At 36.9% G+C, this 18,250-nt stretch overlaps 1 protein-coding gene across 7 annotated transcripts in view; it reads left to right on the top strand.

Moving 5' to 3' along the window:
- Positions 1-18,250, top strand: part of GPHN (gephyrin) — a 273,967-nt gene that overhangs the window by 146,188 nt on the left and 109,529 nt on the right. For 2 of the 7 annotated variants that reach the window (XM_062495958.1, XM_062495953.1), the window contains exon 5: positions 6,073-6,111. The exons of the other annotated variants lie outside the window; for them this stretch is intronic. In XM_062495958.1, the coding sequence (XP_062351942.1) occupies positions 6,073-6,111 (39 nt within the window). The remainder of the gene's footprint in view (positions 1-6,072; positions 6,112-18,250) is intronic. 7 annotated transcript variants of the gene reach the window in all.

Genomic DNA, 18,250 nt, shown 5'->3' with positions numbered 1-18,250 from the left:
AAACCCTCTTGATCTCTATTGTTTGTGGTTTTCATGTGTTTTGTTTGTTTGCTTCCACTTAAACTTCATTAATGAAATAAGATGCTTATGACATGATAGGACAGTCATGTTATAGCCATACTCTCACAGCCACACATTTCATCAAAGTAACCTAAATCCACTGAGACTTAAACTTTTCAAATAACTATTTCCATTTAATAGGCAGAAACTTAAACTAGAAATTACACATAGGAGATTTTTCTCCTCCCTGGTTCAAATGCAGCCTTTCCAGAGCAGCAGGATTTCTAGTATTGATTGTTGTGGATGTAGCACTACTTCTGTTCTTCCTCACAGTATTTTATTATTGTCACTGGACTAAAAGAAAATAATTTACAGACTGTCACTTCAGGATGGCTCCATAGTGTGGAGGAATGAAGCCTTCATCTCACATAGGACATAAGTAATTTTGTGGCCGAAATAATATGAAATTGTACATCCTATAATAACTCAGGCTAATGTTTCAGTTTTTCACCTTTCAGTATTCCAGGTACCCTCCAATTTAATAGCTATTTTAAGAAAATACTTTTGTAGTCTCTTTTAAAACTGTAGCTTTTCATATCTCTTAAAGGAGGTCTTGCTCTGGGTTAAGTTTGATTGCTGTGGTGACCTATTGTATGTATGTGCTGTGTATGGATGACATCTGACCCTGTAACTTGCCCATCAGACCTTTTGAGGCCTTCATAATTCTTAGAAAATTGTTTCCAACCCAGCTTGCTCCTAAAGAGTTGGCATTACAAAACCTTGCCATGTGCATCTAATCAACAAAGCTGCTTAAATGGAGCAGGTTGCTCTGTGACACTCCTTCCAGATTCTGTGCCACTCTTTTAGAAGTTTCTCAACAACTCTGTACCATTCCCTTTTTCTTAGTCTTCGAGGCAGATCCTAGTTTATACGACCAGATCTTTATCTTGTCTGCTTTAATTTTTTGATAAAATTTATTATTTGATATGCTGTATTTGGTGTTATAATATTCAAATATATTTATGTGACATAATACGTCAGTTTAAAATTACATATTTAGATTTTTAATCTCTATTGAGGAGCCATGTTATAGCAGAATTGATGTGTTTAGTTGCAGAACACTTCTCACCAACCATCTATTACCAGTTCTTTGAGAAGCAGCAGTATATAAATTATTTGCACTGCATAGCACACTGTCAGTTTACAAAGTACCTGTGTATTGAGAAATTCTACCCTGATTTAGCTGACTTACAAAGGGCTAAAGAGTGCCTCTTTCTCTTTCTCTCTTTCTCTCTTTCTCTCTTTCTCTCTTTCTCTCTTTCTCTCTTTCTCTCTTTCTCTCTTTCTCTCTTTCTCTCTTTCTCTCTTTCTCTCTTTCTCTCTTTCTCTCTTTCTCTCTTTCTCTCTTTCTCTCTTTCTCTCTTTCTCTCTTTCTCTCTTTCTCTCTTTCTCTCTTTCTCTCTTTTTCTCTTTCTCTTTCTCTTCTCTCTCTCTCTTTCTCTCTCTCTTTCTCTCTCTCTCTCTTTCTCTCTCTCTCTCTTTCTTCTCTCTTTCTCTCTTTCTCTCTTTCTCTCTTTCTCTCTTTCCCTCTTTCCCTCTTTCCCTCTTTCCCTCTTTCCCTCTTTCCCTCTTTCCCTCTTTCCCTCTTTCCCTCTTTCCCTCTTTCCCTCTTTCCCTCTTTCCCTCTTTCCCTCTTTCCCTCTTTCCCTCTTTCCCTCTTTCTCTCTTTCTCTCTTTCTCTCTTTTTCTCTCTCTCTCTTTCTCTCTTTTTCTCTCTCTTTCTCTCTCTCTCTCTCTCTTTCTCTCTTTCTCCTCTCTCTTTCTCTCTCTCTTTCTCTCTCTCTCTCTCTCTTTCTCTCTCTCTTTCTCTCTCTCTCTCTCTCTTTCTCTCTCTCTCTTTCTCTCTCTCTCTTTCTCTCTCTCTCTTTCTCTCTCTCTTTCTCTCTCTCTTTCTCTCTCTCTTTCTCTCTCTCTTTCTCTCTCTCTTTCTCTCTCTCTTTCTCTCTCTCTTTCTCTCTCTCTTTCTCTCTCTCTCTCTTTCTCTCTCTCTTTCTCTTTTTCTCTCTCCGGGAAACTTGGTAGCACGCTGTCATCACTGAAGGGTTTGGTTTCACTATCATCAACCGCAGCCACTGCATGGAAACACCTGAAAGCTGCTCAGGCACCTATAGTGAGAAATAGTGAGCAAGAGAGGCAGGTCCTATTTCAGCTCCGTTTACTCAGCTATCAGAGGTTATTAAAAAAAAATAAGACTATCAAACAAGTACAGACAATACTTGTCTCTGTATGGGATTGATGTGTCTAAAATGCAAAACTGCATATTTTTATTGGCATTCCTTTTAAAAAGTTTCAGCTGTCACAGTGGATATAGAAAAAGGCAAAAAAAATTATGAAGGCAAGGAGAGATGCTTTCTATGAGAGTTACACAATTCTGTCTGTTTAGTTTATCATAAAGAACACTGAGAATTAACTTTGGTTTTGCCTGTACTTTCACTGAGAAATAATGTACGATACTAAAGACTTTGTATGGTAACAAAGGCTTTCTTTACCTACTAAAGAGAATTGTAAAAATAGCTGGTGGTAGAAAGCTTGAGCCAGAAAAATGTAATAAAATCATCATAATGAAAGGCTTTATGCATCTGGGTTGGTTTGTTTGTTTAAGAGACTGATCACACAAATCCCTAAAGAGCTATATTCTGCATTTTAATTCTGTCAAATCAAAAATGTTTGCTAGTGGGAGAAATGTCTTATAAAACTCAAGTTATCCTGTACTTCTTGCAGAAATCATGGATGATGTTAAATTAATCATCCTGCAGTTATAGCTTTATGTTCTGTATGTGTTAGATGAGAAGATAGTTTGAATCAAATGGATCCTGAAAATAATAATTAAACAATTTTATTTCTTGATTTCAAAAGGACTACATTAATTGCTTTTGTCTTTTTTGAAAATGTGAAACCCTGATAATATTGGCCGAGAATGCTGGGGAAAATATATTTTTAATTACTTAACTAATGTATTAACCTTCTGTGTAAAGTTGCCTGACATCATACCATAAAGGTAATGCTAATAGAATTCCTATTAAGCTTTTGGTTATTTTTGCTTGAGGATCAGCTTTCATTTGCTGCCTTTTTTTTTTTTTTTCTCTCTGTGTGTGTGTGTCCTTAGTACTCTTGAATAGCAAATAGAGGCTGTTCTTCTTTTTTTTACTTTCAAACATGTAGGAAATATTTGCAAGCTCTGCTGAAAAGAATAGTAAAACAGCAGTAAGGAATTTGAATGTTTCATAAAATGAGAAACAAAACCACAATAATGAGCCAGGAAATCTCACCGTTTTGTTCTTAAATTTTGAAATTAAAGGGTTTTTTTTTTTCCCAAGGTAATTTAGGAATGGCAGCTGGAACAAGGCTGGCATGTCCTGAGAGTGGGCAAGTGGCTCCTGTGTGAGTGAACCCAGTACTTCCAAAAATACAGCCAGATGAACAAAATTATTATGGTGTGCTTTTTCAATGGGGTAAAGAGAACAGTATTTCTCCTCTTGGTTTTACTGATGTCTTTTAGCTGTGTTTTCACTGTAGAGCCCACAGCTCATATAGACATTTCTCTATTAATTTAAATAAACTGACTTCTCTCATATTAGCAGTATAGCCACAACAGTGAATATATCTTACAGTCCTTTCTGTAACTGGGGAAGTAAAATAGGCCTGCCGTAGCACTTCTGCATAATGAAATTTTCAGTTTGGAACTTTTGGATTTTTTTTTTTCCTCTTAGGCATTGATAAAAATAGTTTCCATGAAAGCATCACTTTGGAGACGATAATAGGAAACTGAACAAAAACTAAACACAAGTTAAAGCAAAATAATCTTGAAAACATTGTCAGGCCTGTAATTTTTGCCCTTAATTGTCTTTTTTTTTTCTGATAATGGTCTATTACAACAGGGATAAATAACAAAAAAAATAACATGGACATATTAGGAAGACTTCTCTGTCAAGGCAGCTTAAAGACATGATAACAAGAGGGCAAGTACTAGCTTAGATTTAAGATGTATGAAAAATTGAGTGAGTTAGTCCTTTTGACATTAGCACACCAGAATTGCAAAATGACTCATTATTAAAATAGTTGATCATTAAAACTAATACTTATTAAAGAATAGAAAATTTCTCATTTACTTCTTCCCTGCTGTGTAGGAGCTTTTCCAGCCACTAAGTGGAAAGAAACTAAAAGAGTCTTGGAAAGCAGCTGGCTTCAGGAGTTATTCTTAGGATTATAACTAGTCCTTCTCCTGCTTTTGCTAATTGCTACCACATGGAGCAGTGAAGCTTTAGCAAAATGTTGACTCAGTATAAGTACCAAAATAGAAAACCAAAATGACTATTGTCATGCTTAGGCATGAAAGTCTTATCAGTAATGGTCTGAAAAATAATTACGTTTTGACCTTTATTTAGACTGTGTTTTCATTTCTTGTCCCTTCATGCATATATTCTTTTCCCAGTTACTCTGTCATCAGAATACCTAAATTAATAGTGAGGTACATAACCTACTGTTATTTATTGTTGACATTTAAACTGTCAGTGAATTTTAAAAGTCCCTATTTTCCTCCACAAATAAGCATTTTCTTTTGATATGCTGAGATCAGTTTGTCATAGTTCATTTTCATTAAGCTTGAAAGATCTCCCTTCAGAGAGAAGGTGATAGCAATTTTGATTTTGATGTGGTGCAGCTAATTGTAGTTTCTGCTGGCCATAAAATCACAGGATTTTATAAAACTACCAATGTGTGCCTTTACTACCTTGTTCTCTGATATCTCTTGTTCAGCCAGTATTTGCAGTTCCTGGCTGGTTTATGCCCTTACTAATCACATGATGGAAGTCTCTTTGTCTTCTCTGCCTAAATTATTTGCCATTTTGTTCTAAGTCCAAATAGTAGTGTTCAATATGGGAAAGTTTGGGTATGGAAGAAATTCCTTTTCTATGACCCAAATTTCTAAATTTGAAGTTCTGTTGACCTTTGTTATTCTTGTGCCTTGCTCTGATAGAAGGAGTGGTTGATACCCAAGATCAGCATAAGTAAAGTTCCATCAGCTTAGCCTGTCGCTGCTGTATTCTTTAAAAACTTTGTTGCATATGAGTGCATGGCAAGTTCATACAGATTCTAAGGTCCTCCACAGTTTGAAGAGGGGAGAGTTGGCTTCTTGTTTCATATTACTGCCTTGTCAAAGTGGAGGGTAGGTTTTCAGTGTTGACAATAAAAAGTGAATATGCAGGTAGATAAATGCACCTGCAATGAGGACTTCAAAATAGACAGAAATAGTGAAGCTTGATTCTTGGTTGATTCTTTTAGTTTCTAGGTAGATACTGAATAAAAAGTCTCATGATTTAAATGACAGATGAGTTAAATTACTGAACTTTATTAGTATTGGGATTTTCTCACTTCTTACCTTTCAGAGTTCATTGCATGTTTCTGAAATAAAGCAGCAGCTAAGATTTCTGAAAGAGTTTAATTTGTTTAAAAAGCCAACCATGTTAAATGGCAAAATGCTTAAGTTAAAGAGAAGAGGATATTCCAGGTAAAAAATAGATGCTGATAAGTTTGATACTTAGAAGAAGGTTATCCCACAAGATTCATAAGGCTAATTATTTTCATTAGAGTGTGGGTATGTCTAAGCCAAATTCAAGCACCAACCTACACTAATAATGAGTAACAGTTAATGATGATTTCCGTTTATCTCACAAATGGCCAGCAGTGGCTAATGGGTACTCCTGTTCAACTTCACAAGCCATTTTGCAGTGGATATGGGAATGAGCTCACAAGACCAACCCCTTTCCCCTCTTATACTAGAGGTGCTAGAGGTAAGTGTGGTTTTGGGGAACAAGGGTGGGAGGTCATGAGATGAAAGTGATGTGGGCTTCTTAAATTTTTCACAAACCTCCATAAAGGCATGTATCTGGGGATGGGCAAAGATTCAGTTGAATTCTTATTTTTTGCCCAAAAAGATTACCCAGTCCTAAATTGACATGCTTTCCTTGAACTGGGAGTCAGAAATCCCTTTTCTCTTCTGTTTTTCTGCTGCAGAAATTCCCAACATTCCCATTATGTGGGCTCCAGAGAGGGGTAAGCAACATCTTCAATCCCACCCAATCATTTCCAAACTAATTCTTTGCTAGTATTTTTTTGCTTTTTAAATCATCATCAGAAACGGTTTTTAGACACATTTTTCCCATTTGTTTAATTTTCTTGTGGATTCTCATATTTTTGTTTTATAGGAAGGTCCCATGGCCTCCCCAAGTGCTAGGGTCAGACTCATTTGCTGTTTCCATTTGTGTGCTATTCTCCTGTGGATTTTCATGGTTCACTCTGATCAAATGATATTACCAAAGGGTGAGCATCTAGACTCTTGGGACTGTTTCACTCACGGTATCCTGGGTTGTTGAAAAAGCACTGCCACCCCGCTACCCTGTCAGTCATTTGGCAGGCTTATGTTTTGCTCTTGCCAACAGTGGCATCTGATTGTTGGTGGGCTTTGGTCTTTTTCTGCCTTGTCTGGGAACTGCCTGGCATTCACTTCAGTCTTATATCTCTCTACCTGCTGGCTGTGTGGTATCGTCCTTCTGACATCTTGGCCCTTTGCCTGACTGTCTGGCTTTGACCAGCACTGAGTCTCTTGACCAGCTAATTGCTTGACAGTGACTACCCAGTGCCCTGTCCATCTGTTGGCCAGCATGTATCGCCTCCTTATTGTCCTTTCATTCGGTTGTACGTGGGCATTGGCCTCCTGCTGCCCTGTCTCCTGCTCCAAGTGCCTGGCATCACCTTCCTGCTGAGTGCATCTGCTGACTTTATGGGATTGCTCTTCTGCTGCTTGGCACACCTGTTGAATGTTTGGTACTGCTTTAGCAACTTGCTGAATGTTTGGCATTTTCCTCCTGCCTTTTCACCTGATCCTTGAATATAGTGACCCCTTGTTGTTCTTTGAGTCTGCTTACTCACTGATACTTGCTCTTTTGCCATCCTGTCCACTTGCTTTTATGCCTGGCATTTCTATCATACTGTCCTACCCATCTGCCTAGATTTTATTTCTAAATATGCACCAGTCTGAAAAAAATAAGAAGAATTGTAAGGAATGGGGAAAAACAATTGTCTGGCTCCTTCATGGTCTAATTCAGTTTAACATACCAGCCAAAAACTGATCGCAGTACCAGCATTCAGCTTTTTCATAGAACTATTCAAAACCGTTTCCTATCTTACACAAAAAGAAACCAAACCCAAACCAAACTGAACTGTATTTAGTCTTTGCTTCCGTCGCTTTATTTGATGGGTGTATTAATAAGTTACACTGTATTAAGTATTAAATTCGATAGTAATTAAGTACTATAACCCTAATACTACCTAAGGTATCCCAGAATCCATAGAAGGTAGGTTATAACAGGATGGAAAAAGAATCTGTTGCTCAGGCTCAGAAAGATTACCATTTGAATTTAGAGCTCTGTTCATTAAACACAGTGGATTAAAGAAGCTAAATAAGAAATTTTACAGGTCTCTTTATTTAAAACAGAGGGTTGTAGCTAATTCAAATAAAGCATTGGATCAGTACAGTATTACCAAACTGAAATGCATCCTAATTGCTGCTTCTTACTGTTTCTGTACTGAGGGAATGGTCAATTGCCAGTTTACAGAAACCTTTTGTTGCTCTCTCACAGATTAAGAACAAGGATTTTACTACATCTGTAAGGTCCATAGTGAGGGAATAAATCATTGTCACGTCTTAGAATATGAAGCAGGATGTCCTGTTCTTCTCTTAATTCAACTCATTTGACATCTTTTCCTAGCTCTGCCACAGTTTTTAATGTATTATGGGTATTGTTGGGTTTAATTGTGTCTTTGAATCCAGTAACCACTAGGAACTGGAGAAAATATTTTGTCATAATGAATCCTGTCATAATTTCATAGTAAATTCTTACTATACTTAAATAAATTGATGTAATGTTCTTTTAAGCTTAGCTTTTAATCTCTTCAGGTATATTATTACTGCTTTTGCTATCTTCAAAGGTACCATAAATATGTGAAATTGTGTCTAAGCATAGAGGCAGGGCAGCATCCCTTGAGTCAGTAGCAGCTTTCACCAGTGTGGGACCAGCTGTGGAATCAGAGAAAGACACTGTGAGAGAGCATCTTGTTCCCATGGCCCCAAGACCAGCTTGTTGCTGTGGAGAGTGGCTCCCAGGGCAGTTGACAATGTTCAGAGGAAGAGCTAGTAGGACCCTTCTCCCAGTTTTCATGTTAATGCCTAGAAACCAGTTAACTTGGATTTTGCTCCAAGGAATTGAGGATGTGAATGTCCACCTATATTTTAGTCCTTTACCATCTCCTAGGCTCTCCTGTCCTGTCTCTTCTCAGCATTTCCAACCCTCCCTTGCTTTTCCAAGCATATTTTTTTCACAACCTCGTGAACTCTTAAAGATGGTAGGCTGTCAGTCTCTCACTTCCCACCAGCTTGATGTTGTTGAAGGGTGTGGTGACAAGAACAGGTCTCCGTGGAAAGTCTCTTTCTCCAGGCTTTAACTCCCAGTGTTACTTTGATGCTTCCCTAGGCTGTTGGTTGAGAAGCATAGCAGGGGCTGGAAAGGAGGATGAATATTCACTCTAGCACTGTGGGGCTGCAGGATACTGATAGAACTCACTTCTTCTCCCAAGAAACATAAGTAATTTGTTCATGTATCATTTTAGCTATTTTTAAATTAATATTGCCTCAAATATGTGGGGATTTTTTCAAATAATACTTAAGTTACATAAATTCTAAATGCAGAAAAGCAGCAGAAGCTGGAGGAAAATAAACACTAAGCTTTTTCTTGAATGTATGGAATTTTTTTGGCTGAAAATTATACCTATGACAGAGCTGATGCAGTGCTATCTTAGGCAGCTTCCCTGTAATATATCAAGTTAAATCAGTTTTCTGCCTGAAGTGGTAATGTTGTGGTACAAATATTCAAATTAGTTCAAAAAGAATCGGTGGTAAGTTGAAAGAATAAATTTTAGGTTTTGTCTTATAAATGAGTCAACATTTGGTTAAAGAAAAACTTGCACACACAGCCCTGGGAGTAATATTTTCTCTATTAAATCCCTGTAACAGTGATATACAATATTATTTTATCTTTTTTTTTTTTTTTACACAGGGCTTTTTGGGGAGGTTTTTTTAGTCTTTTGTCCTTGTTATTTTTAGGGAGGGGGAGGGTGCTGAAGGTATTTTTTAGCCTATCCTGTGCTGATTTTCTACCAAAAATTAGCTTTTGAAACAGTCATGAACAGTACAAGTCTTTCCAGCTCAGTTTCCCTTTCCAGAATATCTAAATTTCCTGTTATCAGCCCAGTTTTATCTCTGTTTTATTCCTCATTTTAGAGTCTTTTCCTTCCTTATTATCTCTGATAAAAAACCCTATTACAGTTCTCATAGTTATTTCCTGAATTAAAATATCTAAATCTTGCAAAAATTATTTGTCAGGAGAGAGTGTTTGTTGTATATTCTCTCTGCTTTGATGCACTTTTTAATTTCCATTCGTTTTTTTACAGTTCACTTTCTTTATTCTTGTCTGTTTTCTAGAGGTATCCTTTCTGATGATAGCAGTATTGCAGTCTCTAAGCAACTAATTTCAGTTGTTTCTGGAAAGAAAACAGATTCCTAACTAATACAGGTCTTCTGCACTCAAAAAGAGAGAGAGAGAGATATGATTATTTCTCTGCCTTAGGATTTCCAGGTGTTTCATTCCCTTGAGCCATTTAATCACTGCTTTCACTTTCAGTTGAAGTTTTCCACTCTTAAAAAATAATGTGTCTGACAGTGACTCATATCAAATTGGAATTCAGATTTTATTATGTCTGCATTTTGCTTCTGGGTTCAGTTTGAAAAATTTATTTGGTTAATTTTAGACAAGAATGCTTTGAATGATACATATGCCAAAGAACACACATGCCTTTTTGTTCCTGCTTGTCATCACTGGCAAAGGCTTTTGTTGTTACAATTCACATAACAATTTGTAAGTTCCAGTGTCTCTCTCCTGTTACCTCTTAACTTAGTTGGCCAATAGCTTTTGTTGGAAAAAGGAGGAAATGATGTTTCATTTTGAGTATAGAAATTTGACAGCAAATCAATCCCTCACTTCCCAGCTGTTCCCTAGAGATCAAGAGGGTGTGGGTGCTGTCAGCTTTGCTCTGTGACTGCAACCAATTTGGCACTTTAAGTCTGGTCACATTCAGTAAGAACTTTCATGAGCACAGATTCAGAGATAGTGTAGCTCGTGAGAGCAAAATGTTTTACATTCTTGTTAGACTAACTATAATAAATACACTGCATCTGCAAAATGCAAGCATATAGCACTATGTACAGCTCCTCACAGGTGATGTCCAAGGCAGGCAGAGGCACAAATCTTACAGAGGCATCCCAGCTTTGGCAAGGAAGAGAGGAGCAAGCCTGGTGATTTTTCTGCAGAATGGAATCTTTTTCTCATCCTCTACCAAAGAGGATTTCAAATGCAAAATTTATACCTGGGGGAGAAAAGGAGGTGATATTGTAGTCAAATATCCTGTTTCTGGCTTCATAGATGTGGCAGCTGTTTGTATATTAAGGCAGGGTTTCACACCCCTGGCAGCGGGCCATCCTGCCTGCATTAATCCCTTCACCGCACTTCTCAGAGCATCTCTCTTGGCTTTAGGCCTTATTCCTACAGGTGGATGTGCAAAGTAATGAGTCAGTAATGACTGCTGAAGAATTGTTCCTCCCTGTACATTTTGCTGCTGTTCTGACCAGACAGGTTTTAGATTCAGCCTGGAGAAGAGAAGGCTCCAGTGAGGTCCTATTGCATTCTTTCAGGACTTAAAGGGAGGAGGACTATGAAAAAGATGGGACCAAACTTTTTAGGCAGGGCCTGATGTGATAGACAAGGAGAAATTGTTTTAAACTGAAGGAGGGTGAATTTAGATATTAGGAAGAAATTCTTTACTCTGAGGCTGGTGAGGCAGTAGCACAGGCTGCACAGATGAGCTACAGATGCCCCATCCCTGGGAGTGTTGAAGGTCGGGTTCAATGGGGCTCTGAACAGCTTGATCGAGTTGAACATATCCTTGCTTATTGCAGGGGAGATCGGACTTGAATGGTTTTTAAAAGGTCCCTCCCGACTCAGACTATTCTATGACTTGCTGGAGCTTCTTTTGCTTGATGTGGGAGTTTAATGAAGTCAGATTTATGTAATTGCTTGGAAATTTTATCTGAGACTGCACCTAAGCTTTTGTTTGATTTGGCCTTTACTGCCCTCATGGAACATCATAGCAACAGTAGTCAATCTTTTTCACCTTCATTGTTTTCTTTCAAGAAATATTTATTAATATTTATTGCCTTTATTGGGCTCTTTTCTTGCAAGCTTTTTGCAGATAGACTGAGTGAGTAGTAAATAAGCTTTATGTTGTGTATGTTGCAATCACATACATCACTCATTCAAGGTGAACTAAGCATCATCACATTCAAGTCACAGATTTTGCAGATTTCAAAACTGAATGAAACCTACACATTGCACCTTTAATTTTGGCTGGATTTTTTGGCCTCCAACTCCCATTTTAAGAGTGAAAAATTATTGTGTTATTGTCCCTTCCTACTGTAAGCTGACCAGTTCTTCCTTTAAAACCAAATAGTGCTTAGGTATCCAGTGGTATACAGAATTTATCCATGAACAGCAACGCTTAACACTATGGAGTTTTTCAAACTCTTTTACAATTCATCCATTTTACTGATTTCTGCATTGGGCATTCCTGGAAAAAGAACAGAAAAGGGCAGAAAATTATTTGAGCTGTGTTTGTCTCCTAGGGATTTTATTTCCTGCAGAATCTTAATGAGAAGCTGCTGTTAAATCATCATCATTCTTTGCAGGCAAGAGAGAGTAGAATTTTCTTTTGTCTTTAAGCTTAAAAATATGGATTTTCCAGTCTAGCTAGAACTGTGGGATTTTCACAATAGCTTTTACACTGTTTAGACAGTCTAATATTCTCCCCAGAAATATTTTGTGTCTTTGTTTGTTTTTATTGTTATATTTTCTTTAAAAAAAAGATGATTATTGAAGATGTAATTTGTTTCATTAGATACAAAGTATTGGGCAGCTAACCTTGGGTGCTATTTGATTCCTGTGTTAGTCTGAATTATGGTATTGCATCACCCATGTAATTTATACAGAAATACTGTCTGATTTTTTAGTTGACTTACTCTGCCTAGAGGTGTGATGTGTAGTTGCTGTACACTTAGTGTGAGCACATTTGCTGTGGTAGTGAGATGCAAAGCATTCAGTGCAAGAGCCCTGAGTACATTTTGAGTACACAGAGCAAGAACTAGCTTGTTCACTGTGCCTGTCCAAGAATCTCGTTTGCCTTGTCATTTCTTAAAAGCTGCTGCCTTTTCTGAGTGATCCACTCACATGCTGCTAGTGCAAAAATCGGTTTGCTGAAAAAGTTTGGACTCAGAATGCATTTTATTAAAAAGCAAAAAGAATTTTTGCACAGCATGTTCTGCTGCTTCGAGCACAGCAGAAGAGTATGAGAGGTGCTTATATACCTGTGTTGCTATATCTGTATTAATGAAAAAGTGTGTATGTTACAGCAACACTGAGGGTTTCAAAACTGGGTTGTGTGGCTGGGAAGCAAACTGGCAGAATTTGTCTATACAATGCAAAGTTGTAATAATGTGAAATCATTGCTCTGTTACAGCTGTTTACAGCTGAGTAGTGTCAATAAATGATTTAACTGGTTTTACCTAGTGCATGAAAGATATTTTAGCATCTTCTAAAACTGAAAGAAACTGTTGTTTTGGAAATGTGTATAGTAAACATCTTAGTGTAATAGAGATAATATATTCTATACTGGGGATTTTGTATAAATATACAGGTAAATATAACTATGAAATACTGTAAGCTATAATTAAATAGGAAAATTCAAGAGGAAAGGTAAACTTGATATATTTAATATTCCTCACTCCGTATAGATTAGGAATTCTACTGTCTTCCACTTCAGTGCTCTGTGCTACATCAATCTCAACAAAATACTTTTCATCTTCTACTTTTCATTCAATTGTTTCCACGAGAATCTTGGAGGTAAAAAATATGACTTGTGCCAGAAGTTTAATAGTTCTATATAGGAAATTATTTGACAGAATGCACAGTAGGTCACTTTGGCTTTCAAAATCTATTCACTTCTTCAATTCAAATGATAGCGTCATTTACATGTGCCAAAAACTGGCAACTGTTTGGACTCTGAACACTTGAATTGTATCACTGGATGTCACAAAAGAATAATTTCTATGAATTTTTAGGTTATGGAAAAATATTCTAAAGTTGTTATTAGAGATGCTTTATCATTTACTTGGGGAGTAAAGATACTGTGTAAGAAAATCTTAAGAGGAAGTATTTTTTTGTAGTTCTTGTATTGCTATGGTGTATTCTTAAAAAATTATTACTTGTTAGTCTGCCCTTTGTAGTGCAGAAGGTTTATTTTGGGAAGGGTTGCTTTTTATTAAATCTTCAGCATAGATGATTTGAGATCTGAAACTGTTTGGAGGAGCTGCTTTACCTGTGGAAGAATTTGAAGTTTCAGAAGTGCAAATATTTTATATGACATATTTGTTCTTGGCAAAAGGTAGCAAATGTTAGGAAACATCAGACGAGATCCTCAAAAGAAAAGAGTTTCACATTTTAATTGCAGCAACTAATGTGCTAGAGCTAAAGCATTGCAAAATTATATATTTATAGAAGTGAAATTGCATGTAAAAACTTTTGGTTCTTTCACTACTCCAGACACTGTACAAGTTCTTAAGAGAAAGCAATGTCCATTTCTACCTTGGTGACCTCATTCTTTGTGTGTCCCTATGAGGGACTCTAAGAAATAGTGTCTCCTCTTTTCCCATGATATTAATACCACAACAAAGCAAAAGTTACTGTTTTGTTTCTCTTATATAGTTCTAGACTTCGTTGCTTACTATACTTCCCCGAACCACAAATACACCCACTCTCCCCATACAGAAGAATCTAAGTTTGGCACTGTTTTTGAAATTAAGCTGACTGTAGCCTGACTCCATTTTGGTATAGATAAATAGTCTAGAAGATTGTACACATAATCAGAAACACTGTCTAGGGTATATTTTTATAAGACAGTGCTCCCTAGTTGTTATTCCCTTAGTTAAAGCTCACTGTTGTCTCTCCAGTAATGTAGAATTTTTATTCATGCCAATTAGATAGTGTAAGAGTATAGATACCCATGCTTATTTCTCTCATTTATACTGCATGAGTCTGTTTTTCAGAGAACAAAATTTTTCACTTCTTGTGCTTTGTTCCTTTTCTTCAGCTTTTAGAGAATTATTTAAAGGTTGGGCTGGATTTCCTGCTTTATATTAATACAAAGTAGTTTGAAATAACTGAGGGAAAGCTAAAAATAATAGTAATAATTAGCAGATAACATTGCAACAGTGTTTTTGTAATAGGAGAATGGTTTTATTGTCTTTACCAGAAGTCTTCAGCTATACTATTTTTGCTGAACAGAAAGGGATTTGTTCTTGCACAAAGTGGAATTGCGTGGGAAACACAGCAGTTTGCACACAGAAAGAGGGCTGAAAGAGGAAGCAGACACCTGACCATTCTTTGTACAAAGTGCAGGGGCTTGTTTCCAGCTGTTGTTTTACCAAGCTCCTCCTGACCTCCCCACCATTGCAAATATTCTGCCTTCTGATACTGGCTTAGCACAGCCCTTTAGACTGCTGTAATGTACTGCATCTGGTGGGCTGTGTCCAACTTGGTACAGCCTAAATGCATTCCTTACAGTGCAGAAAAGCATCTAGTGTCTTGTTTGTTTTGCAGCTACTAAAAAAGATTGTTCTAGTGGGTTTATGACAATGTATGGGGGTGGGCAGTATCATAAAATTAAGATCGATTTTTATGGCATATTTTATACGCATTTAAGATCTTAAAACTTTGTTTAGTGATCAGGAATAAAAAAGTATTATTACCACAATATATGTTAGAAGTGATATTTAGAAAATGTACATGGTTGGATGCCCAGATACATCAATTTCATTAACACTTCAATTACACAAATAGGGCAAGCGAATCACTGATCTATGAAGTTTATATAAATCATATGAAATCAAGTTTAGCTAAAAATTTAGATCTAGATCTGCTGAAGTGGATGAATAATTTACAAATTCCACAGTGTTGTTTTTTCTAGTATATTTAATTTAAATTGTCAACTTCTCTACAGTATATAAAATGGGAAGCGTCTTCCCCCAAATGTTTTGCAAGCTGTAAATAAAAAAGAAATGGAGTGTTATTAAGTGAATATTTTAATGAGTTTGATTTCAGTTGAAGAAAAAAATTACTTTTAGGGAAAGCTACAATGAACACTAATATTTTTATTAACTAACATACACTTTATTTGATGATGATAATATTTTTTTTTGTTTACAGAAGTAATTATCATTGGAGTCCAACAATTGAGAATTAAATATATTCATGGCTTGGTCATGTGTAAGGCATTGAGTTCTGCCAGAATTTTGTCTCTTTTTGCTACTTGTTTTTTATGGTCATCTACACAGTGGAAGTGTTCTGATAGACTCATTTGCTGATACTGGTTTATAAAGAAGGCAGACACTGAATTAGCTTCTGGCAGTTGAATCTCATGCTAGAGGCATTAGGCTGCAATAAATGGTATGATGGGTCCCAGTGGAAGGAGTGAGAGAATTCAGAGGAGGCAATTTGCAGGCAGAGGGAATAATGGATATGGGTAGAAACAGAGAAAACAGAATCTGTGTTTAGATTAAACAGTAGTTACTGCTGTGACATTTTTATTCCTCACACTGATAAATTTTGTGTGGTCATTCTGTGATGTTAAGGTTCTGGGTGGCAGCAGAATCACTGCAGATGCAAGCAGCATTCTGGTGCTGCAGAATTATTGTCAGTGGAAGTGTGTTATTGGTATGTGCAGATACACCAGTTTGAATAGTTCAGTTTTATTTAGCTACATTAACCAGGGTTCCATTCACCTTTGGCTGTTTGTAGATTTGAGTTGGGAAAAGAAAAGGAAAGAAAAATATAATCAGGTCAGTTAGCAGAGATGTATGTATCAAGATTACCATTGATAAGAGGGAAAGGCACCTAGGGTAAGCCACTCCCACAGGGTTAGAAGTGGTTTTGTTTTCTTTTATATAAAAATAAATCTACAAAAGTTTGAGAGGGCTCTTAGTATGTGTCTGTGTGTACGTGACATAGGTAGCTGTGTTTAATGTCAGAAATTCCCAACAAGGACATCAAAATGGAGACTCACCAGTCTCAGTATGAGTTTCTTACTGTACAGTAAAATTGGCAGAAGCTGGATGGTCACTTCATGAGAAGGAACAAACACATGTGTCAGGGTCAGCACTGGCCCCACGCGTGCCTAGTCACCACCAGTCATGCTGTGAGCCCAAACTCAGCAACTGCTGCTTACTTTAGCCTTATATTTCTATAAACCGACTTCATTTTGGTTGTTTTGATAACTGAGCAAATAAATTTGATTTTGGAAAACATAAAAGACCACAAATCTTGTCATGCCTTATATCCATTAAAAAAAGACACTGAATATCACCATACAGGCTATTGGTGACAGAGAACAGGAAGAATTCAAGGCAAGACAGCATAGTGGTGAAACTGAGATGAATTCAAAATCCTTATCCAAAAAACTTTCCAATGTATTGAAATAAACCAACTGCTGAAACCTGTATTGCTTATTGTTCATGGAGAAGAAATAGGTGTTTTTTGGTGAGGAGCTCTGATCAGTCTAGCTGCGTATAAGCTCTATTTTCTCCCTGCAGGATAAGAGTAGGGTAGTCAATAAGATGAAATAGCTGATTTGTGAATAAAAATTGCTGGCACATGTGTTGTCTTCAGCAAAGGTATTCTGAATAACTGTGAAGGAGGCATCTTATCTCCAGGCTGAGAGATGCAATTTTTATTCCTGAAGTACACACTTCTTATGCAACTGGGTGACAGACGTGACTGACCTTTTTGTTTCATATTTGACTGATCTGTCTAGTTTTTCTCTGCTCTTCTGTGGTCTCTGCAGTGTATAGATATTTCTTTGGTAAAGTCCTTCCGAGATTTCAGCTTTCAGTGGAAACCTCAAATTGGTAATTAAATCTTATTGATGCTAATGCTGTAGTCTGTTAAACATAAATTATCTGCAAATTTATTCATTAATTTGCATCTATACCTCTATTATGTACTATGCAGAGTCATGGATTTTAACTTGTTCAACAGAAATAATGTTTTCCACAGAGGCAGTTTCTGTCATCTTAATTTAATTGAATTTGTTATGATTTCTGAGTCTCATGTTTGCATTTTAGTTGAAGTGAAACTCTATTACTGCCCAAAGCCAGCTGAGGAGTATATGAACTGTCTCAGATCATTACTTACTATTGAGGTCAAACTTTGCTATGCTTAATACCTGAAAGACAATGATAAGGAGTTTCTGATCATTTCCAGAAGAGTAGTCCTAGGTCTTTTAATTAAATCGGTTCATATTAGGTATATCGTCCAAAAACTGCCTGGGAGGGCTTCCACAGGTTAGAAATTGAGCTAACAATTTATGTAGAGGCAAAGAAAGGCAGTGAAGCAGCAGAGAACTCTGTGAAACCAATTGGCAGTGAGCCATCTGTTAAGCAACTGCAACTACGTCAAAGATATCTAAAAATATACCACTTGGTTTGGGAACATAATGCCCTAACTCCAATAAAAAAGCACTTTGTAAACAATCAAAAATGTGCTTTAAAATAACTTGCATTTATTCATATAGCAATGAAATATAAGACATACTGCTCTCATAGATGTTGTTAGTAAATCCTATATAATTAAATTGTTTGTCCCTAATTCTCCTCTTTGGAGTAGAAAGCAGCATTTTATTTCAATCCCATAATCTCTCTCTGTGGCTCCTCTACACCCTGACACTTCTGTCATGTCTTGTCTTCCCTTTTTGTTTCACCTGAGTTTTTCCCTCACCTGTCTTCTGTCCAAGCTGCTTTGGGCAGTCTTTCTTTGTAGAACTGTAGAATGGTTTCGGTTTGAAGGGAACTTAGAAATCCTCAGGTTCCAATCTACTTGCTGTTTGCAATCCCCTCACTTCATTCTCTTGCACTCACGGTTTTCTCATTTCTCCCCTTCTGACAGTCCTAGTGCTTGGATTTCTTGTAATTCTACCTTTC

The sequence above is a fragment of the Cinclus cinclus genome, chromosome 6, assembly GCF_963662255.1.
Source record: "Cinclus cinclus chromosome 6, bCinCin1.1, whole genome shotgun sequence".
In the NCBI taxonomy this organism is placed as follows: Eukaryota; Metazoa; Chordata; class Aves; order Passeriformes; family Cinclidae; genus Cinclus; species Cinclus cinclus.
This window is presented reverse-complemented; position numbering and strand designations above follow the sequence as displayed.